Source organism: Diaporthe batatas (genome assembly GCF_019321695.1).
Source record: "Diaporthe batatas strain CRI 302-4 chromosome Unknown Contig00003, whole genome shotgun sequence".
In the NCBI taxonomy this organism is placed as follows: Eukaryota; Fungi; Ascomycota; class Sordariomycetes; order Diaporthales; family Diaporthaceae; genus Diaporthe; species Diaporthe batatas.
In genome coordinates, this window is record NW_025408550.1 from 7,595,099 (window position 1) to 7,611,566 (window position 16,468).

The 16,468-nt window shown below is 52.6% G+C and overlaps 6 protein-coding genes across 6 annotated transcripts; 3 read left to right on the forward strand and 3 right to left on the reverse strand.

Moving 5' to 3' along the window:
• Window positions 1-555: 555 nt before the first annotated feature.
• KVR01_002036 (uncharacterized protein) lies at window positions 556-2,353 on the forward strand. The gene is made up of 3 exons (XM_044787145.1): window positions 556-1,388; window positions 1,466-1,858; window positions 1,947-2,353. Exons 1-3 carry the CDS (start codon window positions 1,024-1,026, stop codon window positions 2,038-2,040), a joined length of 852 nt encoding a protein of 283 aa, XP_044647051.1. The 5' UTR covers window positions 556-1,023; the 3' UTR covers window positions 2,041-2,353.
• An 807-nt stretch (window positions 2,354-3,160) lies between these two features.
• On the reverse strand, window positions 3,161-5,861 carry KVR01_002705 (uncharacterized protein; the record flags this gene model as incomplete). Its single annotated transcript, XM_044793267.1, has 2 exons — window positions 3,161-4,218; window positions 4,268-5,861. The coding sequence occupies 2 exons, from the start codon at window positions 5,859-5,861 to the stop codon at window positions 3,161-3,163; spliced, it is 2,652 nt and encodes an 883-aa protein (XP_044647720.1).
• Window positions 5,862-6,670: 809 nt separating this feature from the next.
• On the reverse strand, window positions 6,671-7,745 carry KVR01_002419 (ribosomal 40S subunit protein S2; the record flags this gene model as incomplete). Its single annotated transcript, XM_044786621.1, has 3 exons — window positions 6,671-6,928; window positions 7,001-7,258; window positions 7,485-7,745. The coding sequence occupies 3 exons, from the start codon at window positions 7,743-7,745 to the stop codon at window positions 6,671-6,673; spliced, it is 777 nt and encodes a 258-aa protein (XP_044647434.1).
• Window positions 7,746-8,500: 755 nt separating this feature from the next.
• KVR01_002399 (uncharacterized protein) lies at window positions 8,501-10,560 on the forward strand (the record flags this gene model as incomplete). The annotated part of the gene is made up of 8 exons (XM_044794154.1): window positions 8,501-8,620; window positions 8,782-8,836; window positions 8,888-9,069; window positions 9,166-9,273; window positions 9,336-9,750; window positions 9,820-9,977; window positions 10,121-10,153; window positions 10,396-10,560. The coding sequence occupies 8 exons, from the start codon at window positions 8,501-8,503 to the stop codon at window positions 10,558-10,560; spliced, it is 1,236 nt and encodes a 411-aa protein (XP_044647414.1).
• Window positions 10,561-11,346: 786 nt separating this feature from the next.
• Window positions 11,347-13,131, reverse strand: KVR01_002148 (threonine ammonia-lyase ILV1; the record flags this gene model as incomplete). Its single annotated transcript, XM_044782805.1, has 1 exon — window positions 11,347-13,131. One exon carries the CDS (start codon window positions 13,129-13,131, stop codon window positions 11,347-11,349), a length of 1,785 nt encoding a protein of 594 aa, XP_044647163.1.
• A 582-nt stretch (window positions 13,132-13,713) lies between these two features.
• On the forward strand, window positions 13,714-14,515 carry KVR01_002474 (uncharacterized protein; the record flags this gene model as incomplete). Its single annotated transcript, XM_044783800.1, has 3 exons — window positions 13,714-13,766; window positions 13,853-13,923; window positions 14,022-14,515. The coding sequence occupies 3 exons, from the start codon at window positions 13,714-13,716 to the stop codon at window positions 14,513-14,515; spliced, it is 618 nt and encodes a 205-aa protein (XP_044647489.1).
• Between the last annotated feature and the right edge of the window lie 1,953 nt (window positions 14,516-16,468).

Here is a 16,468-nt window from a genome sequence, read left to right on the forward strand (position 1 = left end):
CGTACCCGTCTGTACATTATACAGTCCACGGGTGTTGTGTTGTTTGTATGTGTTGTGTGTGTGAGTGTGGGTGTGGGTGTGGGCGTGTGTGCCCTTTTCCTTCCCTTTTTTTTTTTCCTCTTGCTCCTTCTTTTTCTTTCTTTTTGTTCTTCTCGCACCCAGCACGCCCACGCCCACGCCCACGCCCACGCCCACACCCGGCTTGGCAGGTGCCGCCGCGGGTTGCCCAGGACGAAGAAGCATTGAGGCTTGAAGCTTGGTGGCGGCTGGGGCGTGAGATACCGTCTTGGTACCTGTCAGGAGCAGGCTGAGAGCAAAGTCAATGGCAACACGATGCCACTTGGTGCAGGGTCCAGGGTACATGGCGTGTACATGGGTACATGATTGATGGCACCATCCTTCCTTCCTTCCCCACAAACCTTCTCTTGCGCTTGCAGCTCCATACTAGTAGTACCTAGGCAACTGTCGCTTCCCCCAGACCGAGCTGGCCCCAACAAGCCCGCAAGCCCGTCAATTGTCAAATCATCATGGACCATGGTCAATTCCCCCGCTCCCCCGTCCCCGGCCCCCTCCCCCAGCTGTGGCCCCTTACTGTTGTACCATGTCTGCATGCCTGCTTATTCCCGGGCTAGACTTCATCTGGCCCTGCCTTGCTAGTGCCCATCCAGCATCCCTCGCGCGCAGTCTCTGTCCGCCCATCCGATTAGCCCTTTAATAATACATAATAATACATGCCTGGTACTGGACAGCACTTCCCCTGGACCCTCCACGGCCCTGCCCTTCTGCAACCGGACTAGAGGACGGAAGAGAAGGAGAGAGGGTAAAAAAAAAAGTGTGTGTGTGAGTAAGAGTGAGTGAGTGAGAGAGAGAGAGAGAGAGAGAGAGACTCCACCTATATCAGGCGCTGCTCTCCCCGTCCACCCCGTCTCCCCCCGCTGGCACCTTTCGTTTCCCTCTTCCCTTTTCCTGCCGCCCAAGCTACTTGCCTGTGATCCTGACCCCCACACTCGCAGCCAGCCCAAGATGACGGACGCAAACATGGAAAAGGACATCCCCCACACCTCGGGCGCTGACGCCAACGGCACCAACCACAATGCCCAGCCCACCCAGCGCTACAACAACAACTACGGCAACCCCCTCGCCCACGCCCACAGCGGCAACGATGCTCGCCTCCCGGCCTTTGGCGGCGAGTTCCAGCCCGGCCTGTACAAGGCCATCGAGAACCGCAAGATCGCCAACCCGGCCCCCCTCGGCCTCAGCGCCTTTGCCCTCACCACCTTCGTCCTGTCCGCCATCAACCTCCAGGCCCGTGGCGTCACCGAGCCCAACATCGTCGTCACCCTCGCCTTTGGCTATGGCGGCCTCGTCCAGCTCCTGGCCGGCATGTGGTGAGTCCCCGCCCCTGTCTTGTCCCTCCACGTCCTGTCCCTCGCTGACCCGGGTCGTGCCTTTCCCCCCCACCCAGGGAGATGGCCATAGGAAACACCTTTGGTGCCACCGCCCTCTCGTCCTACGGTGGCTTCTGGATCTCGTACGCCCTCATCCTCACCCCCTCCCTCCAGGTCGCAGATGCCTACAAGGAATCCGGCAACGAGACCAGCGCCATCGGCTTCTTCCTGACCGGCTGGTTCATCTTCACCACCATCCTGCTGCTGTGCACCCTGCGCTCCACCATCATGTTCTTCAGCCTCTTCTTCACCCTGGACCTTGCCTTCCTGTTCCTCTTCTGCGCAGAGTTCGCAAAGGACAATGGCGCCGCCACTGTCGCCCTGGGCCTGCAAAAGACCGGCGGCGTCTTCGGTATGCTGGCTGCCTTCTTGGCCTGGTATAATGCCTTTGCTGGCATCGCAGACTCCAGGTACGTCCTGGATCCAACCCCCCCCCCCCGCCCTTTCACCCTCCCCTCCAGATCGCGCCCTCAGCTGATACTGTACCAACTCGTCTAGCAACTCGTTCTTCCTCATTCCCGTCTTCCACTTCCCGTGGAGCGAGAAGGGCCGCGAGAACCGCTTGGCAAAGCAGGCCTCGCACACCGTTTGAGAAGCCCGGCGCCGCCACACCTGTCGCATGGTCGTCCCCCGTCTCTGAGTCTCTTTGTGTTGTCAGGATTGATATCGGACCAGAATACCCGTCACGTTATGACACATCCTTTACTTGCTCCCTAATTATGAACCCGCGCCGGCAGTCGCCTGGGTTTTTGTCACCATCACTTGTACCCCACGTCGGGGCTGGGTTCTTGGGTTGAGCTGCGCCGAGAGTCCCGTCGTGGTCATTTTCGAGGGCGCCTGGTGGGGATAATGTGGGTGGCACACCCCCCGCCATTCGTCCATATCAAATACATATTGCATTGGTCATCCTGTGCGGCTGGGGGCGTCCAGTTCCAAGTATGTGAAGTGAAGGCCTTCGTGATACTAGCTAACCATACATGTCAATAAGCAAGCACCAGCTCGTCAAGGCTAAAGTGGCTGCCGGGAGCAGGTCGACAGCTCGGATGGCCGGCATAATACACGAGTAAGCCATCGCCTCCGAGTCCTTGTCTTCCCACCCTAGCTACACATTCCTGCGCAGCAAGCCGCCTTTATGTCCCACCTGAAGGCTGCCGTTCGGTCCAGTGAGGCCTTGTAGCTCCCTCTTGTGTTCACCGACGTCTCACAACACAGAATCTGCCCACCCGTATCCTGTAATCGGCAATAGTAGACAGACCTTTGTACTCTTAGGATACGACATTTTGACGGGCTGCGGCTGTGCGACTTGAGCCCGCAAACCTTGCCAGCACGATATTTGGTGCACTAGCAAAGCCGCACCCCGGGTTTGTTTTCGTTCTTTCAGCTTCAGGAACAAGAGTCTGTCGAACGTGGGAGCGGAGCTATCGTAGCTGGGCTGCAGCGCTCGGAATCATCACCATGGCGGCCACATGCATAAGCAAAGTTTTCTTGATTTTCTTAATAGCTGCCGTTGTTGACAAGCAAGATATGGCCTGCATCCTTAAAGCCGTCAGTAGGCCCGGACCCCCTCAAGGTAACGTGTGTCAATCGCAACAATAAGCATCCCTATCCCGAAACAACGTCTAATCCTAGTACATGGATGGATTTGCCAAGAAAAGCGTCAAATGTTTGCATGCGTGTAAGTCGTGGGCTCCGGCTCGCCGCGGTCACTCCTCTTACGACCAACGAGCCTTGCCTCGAGGACCCCAACTCCTCTTCTCTGAACCCGTCGCCAAATCCTTTCCGCCACGCTCAGCACGCAAACCATCTATATTACCACTGCGAGACTGGGCCATTGTGGAATTGCCTGGCACGGGCTCGCCCAGTCCGAGTGGAACGTCTGAAGAATCGGGTCCAAGTTCTTCGCCGGTTGCTGTGGGAGGCGCGCGATCGCTGACAGCAGTTATCATTTCAGAAACCAGTGAGGCTCTCTCTTCGTTGGAACCGTGGGAGAAGACCCCGGGTATCAAGATCGGCCGTGGCTCCTGTCGAGCGATCCCACCTTGGCCCCAAACGCTGAGGGCCCAAGGACCACCGCATACAGTGGAATTGCTAAGGTCCCCGGTGCAAGGGGTGTCGCAGTGGGTAGGCCGGAGTAATGCAGAGCCAATCAACACATGGCCGCAGAAGCACTGCTCGCCGTCTTCGGTTCCAGCAAGGGTAAACCCTTGCCGCTGACAGAAGCCGATACATGCTTCGTTGGTCATCCCTCTGCGCACATCCAGCGTCTCAGCCTTACTCAAAACCCTGTTCGGGTCATCGGCATAGCAGCCGGCATATTGGTATCGCTCAGTCGCCGGGTGGTGAGGCGTGGGAAACACAATAGATTCAGCCGGGGCATTCGCGGACGACGTCGGAGTCGCGGTGTCCGATGGTACACAGAACCATCCGCTCTCGCACTGGTAGCAAGGCCAACCGTGCCCACAAGGAGCTGGCCACGCAGGAGTTTGGACTGGGGGACAGAACCATCCGTCCAGGCAGTCATCGCATGTATACCCACGACCTGGGCAGGGTCCCTCAACATCGGCCCCGGGCGTAGAAGGAGCAAGACCAGCGCTGGGCGGTAAGGACGCCGGCGGCGATCCGCTCAGGCCCCCAGACGATAGGCCAGCGGGAAACCGAGTCACAGTACTGACGTGTACCTCCGTTGACGTGATCAAAGCGGTGATCGTCTGGATATGGTAAATGGTAGTCTTGGCGACTTGGTCACAGAAAGTACTTGGTAACAGCGGCACTGCAACTGGTCAGCGTCTGGGCCGGCCGGAACAGGGTGAGCGTCTTACCTGTCGGCGGCGAAAGAGGTGTAAGGGGGGTTGTTGTAGCGGTCAGTGAAAGTGCAGATATCTGGTTAAACAGCGACGATAGGCCGGACAGCGCAGGAACCACAGCAGGGTCGACACCGTCGGCGTCAGTCATCCCGGCAGACGTCAACGACGATACTAAAGACGACAGAATGGAAGTGAGTGGCGGCCGTGAACTAGGGGCGGATGTAGGACTTGAAGGCGAGGCCACCTCTACTGTGATGGAGGCTGAGGCCGTTGCAGGTGCCGTTGCAGTCGTCATTGCTCCGAGACCTGAGGTCAGTGGGTCGTCCGAGCCGCATGGAACATTGAAAATGATGGCTGTTCCACCCACAACATCGGACACTTGGCAAAGAGGCCCGCCCACATCATTTTGGAGACGTGATAACACATCTTGTACGGGGCCCTGAAGCACAGGCGGAAGAACGCCAACCACGTGAGCGCCAGCTGCTGCCGCCAGAGATGTCACCCCCGACCTAGCGTCGACTAGAGCTGAAGATAGTTCCTTCTTCAGGCCACTGAGAGTCCCGTTGGGGTCCCCAACGAGGTCCGGGTCGGCGTCGAGGACAGACCCCAGCTGGTTGACCGCAGAGAGGGCGGCGGCAGGAAGGCCGGTGGCAAGGTTAGGAGCGGCGTTCAGGAGAAAGCCGATCTTATCGGCCACGCCAGCAGCGACATCCGGCACACTGTCCAGGACCTCTGTCGTGGCATTGAGAGCATCCGCAATCTGTCCCCCGACGTTGCTTGCAAGCTGCACGCCGACAGCCACCGCGGACGGCAGGCAGCCGAGAAATGAGGAGACACGACCCTGAAGATCGTCGAGGGCCGCGCTGGGATTGGCGAGAACGGAGGCTGGATCAGCAGCAATCGATGCAAAGGGGGCGACAATATCGGCAGAGAGTTGGTCCAAGACTCCTCCATCAAGGCTGCCGCCGCCTGACGATGACCCGAGGACATGGTCAAGGGCTACTGCGACACCGCCCAGTACGTCGACCGCCGGTATAAGCCCTCCGGAGCCAGTTGGGACCACCGGAGGCACCGTAGTACCAGCCGGCAAGGGACTGACCTGCGACAGGACACTCAATAAGCCTTCCAAGGCTCCACCGGCCTCGCCAGGACTGGCAGGGGCCACGGTCGGAGCACCAGCAAGTATTGAAATGACCGAGCTGAAGAGGTCGGCGGAAGCAATCGGTGGTGTGGGAAGCCCTGGCAGCGGGGCCGCGGCAGCACTTCCACCAACCACGGATGCACCGAGAGGAGGCAGAGGGTTGCCCAGCCCGGGAATACCGAGTCTTTCGGTGCTGAGGCCTGCCGAGACGGCGGTCTCGGTCACGATCCTTTCATCTTCGGCGCCCCCCTCCCGAGGTCCCGCGGGGAAAGGGCCTTGTTCAGACTCCCAAGTGCGTTTGACGACGAGACCAACTTCTCCAGGCTGGTGAGCCAGTGCTGGAGATGAGTAGACCCGGGAGTCCCTGCTGTGAACGTCTTCACGGGGGTAGGCGAGGCAGAGAAGGGCCAAAAGGAGAAGGCCAGCTATTGCCAGGCGGCGCGAGAGATGAGCAGACGGCAGCAGCATCTTGGGGCGCATGTAGTTGGGTTCAGCCAAGCGGCGTTCGGCGCGGCGGGGGTCGAGACACAATGAGCAGCACGCAAGGATAGAAACAAACTGCCAAAACTGGTGGTTCCAAAATCCAGGTCCAAAAAAGGAGTGTGTTGATACCGCCGCGCTGCACGACAGTCGACGATGGTGTAGCACAAGGTGACAGGCTGACAGCAAGGCAGGCAGACAAGAACCGGGGAAGGGCATTTAGGATATGCATGCGCCGGCTCCTGCCATGGGCACTGCAGCTAGCTGCCTTGCAGTGCTGCCATCGTCACTTCCAGGGTCGGCCACGAGTGGACAGGACGGAAGGAGCCCACCTGGGTGTTCATACCTACCTACCTACCTACCTACCTACCTAGGTAGGTTGTAGGTACCTAGGTATCCAGGTACACTTGTACCGGGTGTCGTCGTTGCAAGCTAGATGCGCTTTGTGCGCCACACAGCATTCCTGTTGTGTCCTCGTCGGGCGCGTACGCTCGTGGCGGGCTCGATAGGGCTCGGTGCCGGCATCCTCAAGGTCGGCTATGAGCAGCTGTGTGAGAGCAGGCTGTAGGTCATGGACGAGCCACAGGAGGCATTGTCAGCGGGCAGAGAGTATCACCTTTGATCATTGGCACTGGGGACACAGGATGGTACAGGGTGAGTGCGGGTTGCAGTTTGAAGTTGTTCATGATTTTTGCCGAGCCAAAATCCACCTTTTTCCCTATTCTCGACTGGCTGTCGCAACAAGTCCGAGCCGCCACGCAATCACCAGACGCCAATCCATGGACCACTCATTGCACCTAGTATCTCTTGTCCGACCGCAGGGTATCCGCAAACTCCTCCAGAGGGCTCCTGATGAGCTTCGTCTCCTTCCACAGGTTGGGCGTCAGGAATCCGTAGGTGTTGGAGATGGCGGCGAACGTAGCCTTCAGGGTGTTCTCGAGCGTCTTGGTAGAGCCAGCGGACGATGTGTAGGCGTCCTCGATACCAGCGAGCTGTAGGAGACGCTTGACGGCTGGGGAGGCGACAAGAGAAGTACCGCGGGGCGCGGGGATGAGCTTGAGGTGGAAGGATTAGCAAGTGCATTGCCTATTGGAGCGCATGGCCCTGGGGCGGGAGCAGTTACTCACACGGACGGTGACGGAGCCACACTTTCCAGACTCCTTGACGGGGATGGAGTGGGGTTGACCAAGGTTGGCACCCCAGTATCCTCGTCGCACGGGGATAACGCTCAGCTTGGCGATGATGATGGCGGCACGGATGGCGGTGGCGACCTCCTTGGAAGTCTTGATGCCGAGGCCGACGTGGCCCTCGGAGTCGCCAATGATGACGATGGCCTTGAATCGGGTTCGCTGACCGGCACGGGTCTGCTTCTGGACGGGCTTGATCTATACGGGGGGAGGGGAAGACGGTTAGCTCTCCACAAATCTCCTTGCTTGTGCCTCTGTGCGGCCGGCGAGGTCATCCAACAAACGGGCCACGCATGGGCCTCCCGCAGGGGGAGTGCCGCCTTGCGCCCAGGTTCAGAGTCCAGATTGGAGCACCGAGGCTCTCGTGGTGAAGTAGGGTGCGTCGGTCAGGAAGAAGGGGGAGGGGTGGGCTGCTCGGGCGTACCTTCATGACCTCGTCCTTGAGCTTGGGCAAGAAGAAGTCGACGATCTGGTACTCCTTGATGGGCAGGGAGTGCAGGTAGATCTCCTCCATGCTCTTGATCTTGCCGGCCTTTACGAGACGGCCCAGCTTGGTGACTGGCTGCCACTCCTTCTCCTCGCTCTTGCCGCCGCGACGTCCACGGCCACGGCCGCGTCCACGTCCACGATCGCCGCGACCACGGTCGCCGAAACCACCACCACGGGCACCACCTCGGTCAGCCATGGCTTTGATGTGGGTGTGTGTTGTTCTTTGGGGAGGGAGGCTGTGGCTGTCGGGAGCTTCGTCCGGCGTCGAGGTCGAACCGGGGGTGGGAGGGTGGTTGATGTTGAGGATAAGGTGAGGTGGATGAAATTGACGGCGGGAATCAAAGACAGGCGGACAGGCTGTGTGCTGTGTGTGCTGTGTGTGCGTGTGGTTGGGCCCGTCTCTCTTGTCTGCCAGGGTACGCTGTGGGGACCCGCGCCTGCAAAGCAAAAGGTCGGCGTGGGAAAAATTCGCGCGTGGGCCCTAGCAGTCCCTGCCGGCTGGCGGTGCTGCTGGCCCACACCTGGCAGCTGGCAAGCGGGCCCCGCACTGCTACCTCGGTACTTCAGTACCTACCATGTAGTACACCGGATGTACTCCGTACCAGTACGGTGAGGGGTGGCAGGGGGTGGTGGGGTTTCCCCGCGTGCCCTTGGGACGACGATGTGGGGATGAACCAGCCGCCCGTGGCCTCTGGGGGTTGCAACACTACAATACAGCACGGTCTGCAGCGTCATGAGGCATACCACCTTACGACGCCCAAGTGGTGGCCGAAGGTGACCGCAGGTGGCCTGGGCTGGCTGGGGCTTGGGGATAGCTCGAGCTCACCATGTGTACATTAACAGACCTCGAGGGCCTGCCCGAGTTCCCCCATCCCCGCCTCCTTGGTCTTCCCCCGCGCCTTCGGCGAGCACAGGACGAGCACAGGACCCAGACACCCAAGCAAGCCCATGATGCGTTCCCTCGTGCTACTGGCATTCGCCTTCTCGAGGCTGGTCCGGGGCCAGTCTTTTGATCCAAACAAGGCTGGGCCGCAGAGCTGGGACCCGGCTTCAGTGGGCACCAACACTACCGTACTTATGAGTCCTCCCTCTCTTTCCTGCCATCCTGCCGCCGTCTCCCGGGGAGTCATCGGCCACCTCGCAGCGGCCTGGGGCTCGTTGGTGGCTCTCGTATGCGACCCCCCGCAAACACCTCGCTGACGCAGCGCGCAATGGCGCATTGCCTGCTGTAGACAAACACAACGTACAGCAACCCTATATTCACCGCGAATGTGGGCGACCCCTACAGTAAGCAGGCCGCCCTCCTCATCAGAGGTGAGCTGACGCCGAGTGTCCAAGTGACGAGATACACCTCCAACAACCAAGAGTGGTACCTGTTCACGTACAGCACCAACGACAACATCACCCTCCGGCGCTCCAAGGCCCTGACGGACAACTGGGACCACCAGGAGACGAGGGTTGTCTTCAGCCCAGACCCCCGGGGCCAGGACGCTGGCCAGCCATGGTCCACCGATCTCTGGGTTGGTCATTTCTTAGCTGTCCATCAGACATGCCCAGTCATCTCGGGCAGGCTCGAGTCCAGACCGAGCAGGATGGCGCGTTGACAGAGAGCATAGGCTCCCGAGATCCACAACATATCCGGGAGGTGGTACATTATTTTTTCGGCCACGCCTGACTTCGATAACCCACCGCCTCTACAAGACGCTGCCTGCCCCATCAACTGCGTAAGTACCAAGTACTTAAGTACCCCTGCAAGGTCCGGGAAGCTTGTTTACCAACTGGACAGCCCGCCATTAACCACCGCATGTTCGTCCTCGAGAGTGATGGCCCAGACCCGTGGACATCAGCCTTCACGCTCAAGGGCGAGCTCAATACTTATGACCAGTTTGCTATCGACGGGACTTACTTCATCCATGACCAACAAATATACCACATTTACTCGTGCTGGCAAGAGCAGACTTCGGCGTGGCCTGCAAATCTCTGTATCACTCACATGAGTAATCCCTGGACCGTCGACACAAACCTGACCGGCAGGCGGATCATCTCAACTCCAAACGAACCTTGGGAGCGTGTCCCTTACGGGAGACCAGACACCAGACTTGCCACAAACGAGGGGCCTCAACAGCTTGTCAACCCTACCACGGGCCAGAACTTTGTGGTTTACTCTGCGGCTCGAGTAAACACCCCTTTCTACTGCCTAGGTGAGATGGGAATGACCCCCCTTTGGGTCGTGACCTGCCAGCCGTGACTGACCCCTTGTTCGCTGCCAGGGTTGCTCGAACTCGTAGGGAACGACCCCATGCAGTACCAGTCCTGGAGAAAACACCGGGACGGCTGTGTCTTCTCCCAGAACACACAAGCTTCCGTGTTCGGGACCGGCCACGCAAGCTTCACGACGAGCCCTGATGGCTCGGAAAATTATATTGTGGTATGTCAACGGGCGCCTTATGCGGTCCTGGGGAATCCTTCTTGGCCCTCCGGGCGAGAATCTCTTCATTGGGTCTCGCCGGGCCCAGCATTCCCTACATGTTCCCTGGTGAGCCGACAACACCTGACTTACTCGACCGGTAGTATCATGCCATGACTACGCCTGAGCCGCCAGCTGTAAGCTATTACCCTCGTGTCACTCAGACTGGCTCGCAGTGTGGTTCTCGTCTCGTTCACGAGATGATCGAACCGTCTCTCGCCCCACAGGGGATGCTAGACTTCCTGTTGTGCTTGGCCCGTGTACCGTAATACCAGAATGTTACTGCTCTAGATGACTGTTTTCGGCCTGGGCGACGGTGCTGGGCGCGGAGTTTGCAAAATAACCTCAGGGCTTTCCCCAGCTGACCCCAAACTTGCAGGACATTTACCGCACCGTCAGGACGCAACGGTTCGTCTGGGACGACAATGGAAAACCAAAGTTCCCACTGGCAGAGAATGGGCCATTTCCGGTGCCGTCCGGACAAAATGGGCAGGCGGCAGTGGACGAACGATCGCTGAGTGGGCGGCTGGGCGGGCTTTGGTAAGGGAACACTCGACCGTTCAGCTGCCTGGGTATTTACGCGTCATACCTGATTCCAGGGTGCACTACGAAGCAATCCAGCCAAATTATCATCCTCCAGGCAGAACGGGTATCTACACGAACCAAACAAACCATACCCTCCCTAAAAGCAAAAGGCACCATACCCGAACAAATTGCTACAGCGGGCTATTCTCGTAGGGATTGAGATCCCGTTGATGACCCACTGTGATGAAGAATCCAAGCATATGCCCGTCGCCGAAGGCACCTGCCCCGCCGGCTCTTACAACAGGAGCAGACCAGTCTATCCGGTCAGCACAATGATCCCGATATGCCATAAGAGTACGGTTCCACCCACACTCCAATGACGACGAATCCCCCGGGCATACACTGCGCGCACGTGTCAGATGAACGATGTAGACCTGCTTTGATCGCCCTTGCTCACTTGCTACGTACGAGAATAGATCAATCCCGGGACCAATAGCCGGCTGGTACGGGAATGGCCATTGCATAGCTCGTGGACTAGCACCCGGGCTCTTCAGCCGCCAACAATGTCCGCTTGCCTGACCGTCAACGACCATATGTTGTTTCCAAGCGATTTCCAAGTGATTTCCGACTGGATAATGTGATAAGGGGGCGTTGTGGTAGCTCCCCCCCAGGGCATCCTGCCCTCTGTTGCCCCGGCATACAGGGAACATGCCTTGGCGGCTGCGTTGGTTGCCAAAGAAGCAGTCTTGCAAGCAGATTTCCGTTGAATCCCGCAAGGTCGCAGTGCGGGATGATCAGTAGCGGATCAACCACGCAGAAACGTTTTAAATACCGGTGAGTCAGTACAGTCAACCCACGGGTAGCCTATCTCCTTGAGGAACTTCTCGAGTTCCCCGACCTCCTGGTCAGGGCAGAGAATGCCAGCCAGAATCTTGGCAATGTTACCACCGGAATTACGGTATTGGAACAGGCTAATGTTGTGTTTGGGTCGCAGGGTGTTCAGGAACTTGTCGAGGGCTCCTGGTCTCTCTGGGAAATTGAACATGTACAGGCGCTCGTCCGGCACATTGGAGATGCCACCCACCAAGTACCGAATATGACTCTTGGCAAGCTCGTCCCCAGAGAGGTCGGTGACGGAGAAGTGGCCGTTCTCTTGGCTGCTGATAGAGTCGATGCGGTGCAAGAGGCCCTGCAGCTCCTGTGTCCGCTGAGATGCCGACGCCGTCAGGCTAAGGCCGAGCAGCACGTTGGCACCCGAGGACGCAGCGTAGCGGTAGCTGAACTCGGTGACGGCATGGGGGAGGATGGCACTGATGAGCTTGGCGAAAGACCTCGGCTTCTCGGGAATGCGGCAGGCCAGCAGGACCTCCTTGCCCGCGCCGACATCAGCTCGCTCGGCCACGAAGCGGAGGCGGTCGAAGTTCATGTTTGCACCACTGGTGACGGCAACGAGCGACCGGGCCGGGTCGGTTGAGGGGTGGGAGGCGACCCACTTCTTCAAGCCGGCCACGGCCAGAGCACCAGCGGGTTCGACAATAGACCGCGTGTCCTCGAAGACATCCTTGATGGCGGCGCAAGTCTCGTCGGTGGAGACCAGGACGACCTCGTCGACGACCTCCTGGCAGATGCGGAAGGTCTCCTCGCCAACCTGCTTGACAGCGGCGCCGTCTGCAAAAAGGCCGACCTGGTCGAGCACAACCCGTTCCCCCTTGGCCAGCGACCTCGTCAGGGCATCGGCGTCATGGGTCTCAACCCCGATGACCTTGACGTGAGGGGCGATGCGCTTGACGTAGACACCAACGCCGGCCAGGAGGCCGCCACCGCCGACGCAGCAGAAGATGGCCTCGAGCTTCTGCAGATTCGTCTGGCGGAGCAGCTCCATGCCGATGGTGCCCTGGCCAGCAATGACATAGGGGTCGTCGAAAGGAGGGATGTTGATGAGGCCGTCCTGTTGTTCCCTGCGTGCGCACTCCTCCTTGGCGGCGTCGAAGTCGGGGCCGTGCAGGACGACGTGGCCACCCAGGCGGGAGACGTTGAGGTGCTTGATGCTCGGAGTGCCCTCGGGCATGACGATGGTGGCGGGGATCTTGAGCTTGCGGGCCGAGTAGGCGACGCCCTGGGCGTGGTTGCCGGCGCTGCAGCAGATGACGCCCCTCCAGCTGCGGGCGGGCTCGAGGTGAGCCATCTTGTTGTAGGCGCCGCGCAGCTTGAAGCTGAAGACAGGGTGCTCGTCCTCGCGCTTGAGCAGGACATTGCACTCGAGACGGTTGCTGAGGTTCACTGCAGGGGCCAGCGAGGTCTCCTGGCAGGCCTCGTAGACCTTGGAGGTCAGGATGAGCCGCAGGTAGTCCGGGTGGCCGCTGGGGAGCATGAACTCTGGCGGCACGATCTTCCTGATACGAGCATTTGCCCCCTCTGGCGGCGGCGGTGAGGTGTCGGGCGAGGCTGGGTTTGCGCTGTACTCTGTCAGCGACAGACCCGTCGTGCTGGGTGTCCTCGCCGTGTGGCGGTTGCCACGGCCGTTGCTGCTAGGGACATGGCCGTCGTGGCCGTCGACGCCGTTGGCGGATGGCTGCTCGACCGCCGGCATTGCTGGCTCGTCAGGTTTTCTTCTCGGTTCCGTCTGGTGTGAGACGCACGGGTGACTCGGTCGAGTGAGGTGAGTGGACGAGTGAGTGAGTGAGTTAGTGAGTGAGTGACCGAGTTGGGCGAGTCCCCGGCGTGGGGGGGGGGGGGCGTAAATCAGGCCAAAGGGTGACTCAACACGCACCTGTGCATACAGATCAGATAGTATCCAGGGCCCGCCCGGGTGGTGGTGGTTGAAAAAGTTACCCAGCTAGGGTGGGGCCACAGTGCTAGGCTTGAGCCGTGCAACCTTGGGCTGCCCTGCAGCCCTCGCCCGCCGACGCGTCTCCTGGATACCAGGATACCAAGGTACGTACATGATGGCCTAGGTTAGTTAGACCTTGCCTGCCCCAAAAATCCATGGCATCATTCATTCTCCCACAACATACAGAGCTCTCCTCCCCACCTCGCACTCCTCACACCACCACACCACAACCGCCCTCATCAGCCACAACGCGCTGGAAACGACCTCCCCAGTCCAAGTCGGCCCTGACCATACCTCAACACCACCGGGTCCCGCCTGTGCCGCATTGCATTGTGTTGCATCATGACCAGCCCTGTGTCCGGCCGGCCATTGCCCTCATCCTTCGACGAGAACGAGTGAGCCATGGCCCTGATACCCACCATATTACATACCAGTTGTGTCCCCTCGAGCCTTTGGCTGATTGGTCCTTGATCTTCAACAGCGAGTTCTACAATGAAAGCGGTCTTCAGAAGGTCTTGGGCCGCATGAAGCGCGAGCCTCTCGTGCCACTCGGTATGCTCGCACCTGTCTGCCTGCCATTCACCCTACTCCATCATCTGCCCCGGTTTCTCTGTTCGACGACCTGACAGGGGCTTCAAACTCAACCTTAGGATGCCTACTAACCGTCGCTGCCTTCACCAACGCTTACCGTGCCATGCGAAAGGGGGATCACAACCAGGTGCAGCGCATGTTTCGAGCACGTGTCATAGCCCAGGGCTTCACCGTCGCCGCCATGGTCGCTGGCGGCTTGTACTTCGGCGCTGAAAGGCACAAGGAGCGAGAGAATTGGAAGCTGCAGGAGCAGGAGAAGGCCGAGGAAAAGCGTCAGAAGTGGATTCGAGAGCTCGAGGCTCGCGATGATGAGGAAAAGGAGCTCAAGGCCATGATGAACAAACGTCGCGAGAAGAAGAAGACGGCCGACGCCGAGGCTGCGCGTAACAGTTTCCGCGCGGCTGAGGCCAAGAGACTGGACGAGGTTCCACCAGCATCACACCACAAAGCCGACAACCAACAATCAACTTGGGGTTTAAGTTGGCTCGGTCAGTCCAAAGATTCTATAGAGAATAAGTCAACAGCAGATATTAAGTCAAATCCTACTAAGTAAGATAAAGCTAGATATTAAGAAGTTAAATATTTATATAACTTTTTTAAAATCTTTATATAATTAATTTATTATATAATTTATTTAAATTTATATATAAATTTATATTTTTATTATATTTTTATTAATATTATAATTATATTTTATATTTTATATTTTATATTTTATATTTTATATTTTATATTTTATATTTTATATTTTATATTTTATATTTTATATTTTATATATTATATATTATATATTATATATTTATATAATATATATATATATATTAATTAAATTATTTAATATTTAAATATATAATTAATAATTAAATTTAAAATATTAAAATATTATATTTAATTAAAATTATATAATTATTTTATTATTAATTATATAAATTATTTATATTTTTAATTTTACTATTAAATTAAAATTAAATAGTTAAAGTTTTAAAATAAAATATAATAAATTTTTAAAATTAATTTAATTAAATTTATTATATAAAATTTTTATAATAATATTATAATTTATATTTATAATATTATTTATTATTAAAAATATTTTTATATTAATTTATTAAGTTATATTTAATTAATTTTAATTAATATTATTAATTTATTAAAAGTTAAAATTATTATAAATTATAAATTATTTAATTTTAATATTATTAAATATTAAATATAAAGTTATTATATAATTTAAATATAAATATAAATTAATTAAAATAAATAAAAATAAAACTATAATTCTTTTAATTAAAAATATATATAAGTTTTAATTTTATTTAAATAAATATTTATTTATTTACTTTATAAATAAAATTATTTAAAAATTATTATTTAATTTATTATATAACTTATTAAATTAAAATATAACTTTTAAATAAAATAATTATACTTTATTATTTAAATTTATAATTTTAATAAATTATAAATAAATAAAAATTATTAATAATTAAATTTATAATTATATAAAAATAAACTTTTATTTTAAAAGTTATTATTATTTAAAATAATAATAATATTTTTAAAAGTTAAAAATATAAATTTAATTTAAAATAAATTAAAATTTATAATAATTTTAAATTTAAACTTAAAGTTTTAATTTAAAGTTAATTTATTTAAAAGAAAATATTAAAAAATTAAAAAAGTTTAAATTAAATTAAATTAAATTATAATATAATAAAATAATTACTTAAAAATTAATTAAAAATTATAATTATAAGTTTTTAATTTTATATTTAAAAGAATTATTAATTATATAAATATATAAAACTTAAAAATTATATATTAAAAACTTTTAATTTATATTTAATTAAAAATATATACTTTAATTAAACTCTTTTAATATAAAGTTAAAAACTTATAATTATAATTTTTAATTAATTTCTATTTAATTAGTTTTTATTATAATTTAATTTAATTTTTAATTTAATTTAAATCTTTTAAATTATATAAAACTTATAATTTATAATAGTTTTTATAATAAAATATAATTAAATAAATAATTAAATTAATTTATAATTAAATTAAGTTTAATAAAAAATAAAAAATAAAAAATTTAAACTTTTAAATTAAATTTTTAAAAGTATTAAACTTTTAAAACTTTACTTTTTTAAATTATATCTATTATATTACTTTTTAATCCTATTTTAATTTAATTTATATTTTATTAATATTTTATTAATATTTATATTAATATTTATAATTAATATTTAAACCTTTTAAAAAAAGTTTTAAAGTTTTTAAAAAAAATTTTAATAAGTTTTTATTCTTTATACCCTTTTATTTAAATTTTAAAATAAAATTTTAATTTTTAAAGTTTAAAAGAATATATTTAAAAACTAATTAAAATTAAATTATTTTTAATATATTTAATTAAATAGTTATTATATTTATTAAGTTTTATAATTAAATAAATAAAACTTTAAAATTTATATTAAAACCTTTAAATATTTTTAAAAAAATATTAATA

What these genes read in the sequence shown, in the direction of transcription:
- KVR01_002036 (XM_044787145.1), top strand. Translation starts at nt 1,024, where the DNA reads ATGACGGACGCAAACATGGAAAAGGACATCCCCCACACCTCGGGCGCT. An exon ending in CAGCTCCTGGCCGGCATGTG is followed by an intron (nt 1,389 to 1,465) that starts GTGAGTCCCCGC and finishes CCCCCCACCCAG; the next exon opens with GGAGATGGCCATAGGAAACA. An exon ending in GCTGGCATCGCAGACTCCAG is followed by an intron (nt 1,859 to 1,946) that starts GTACGTCCTGGA and finishes CAACTCGTCTAG; the next exon opens with CAACTCGTTCTTCCTCATTC.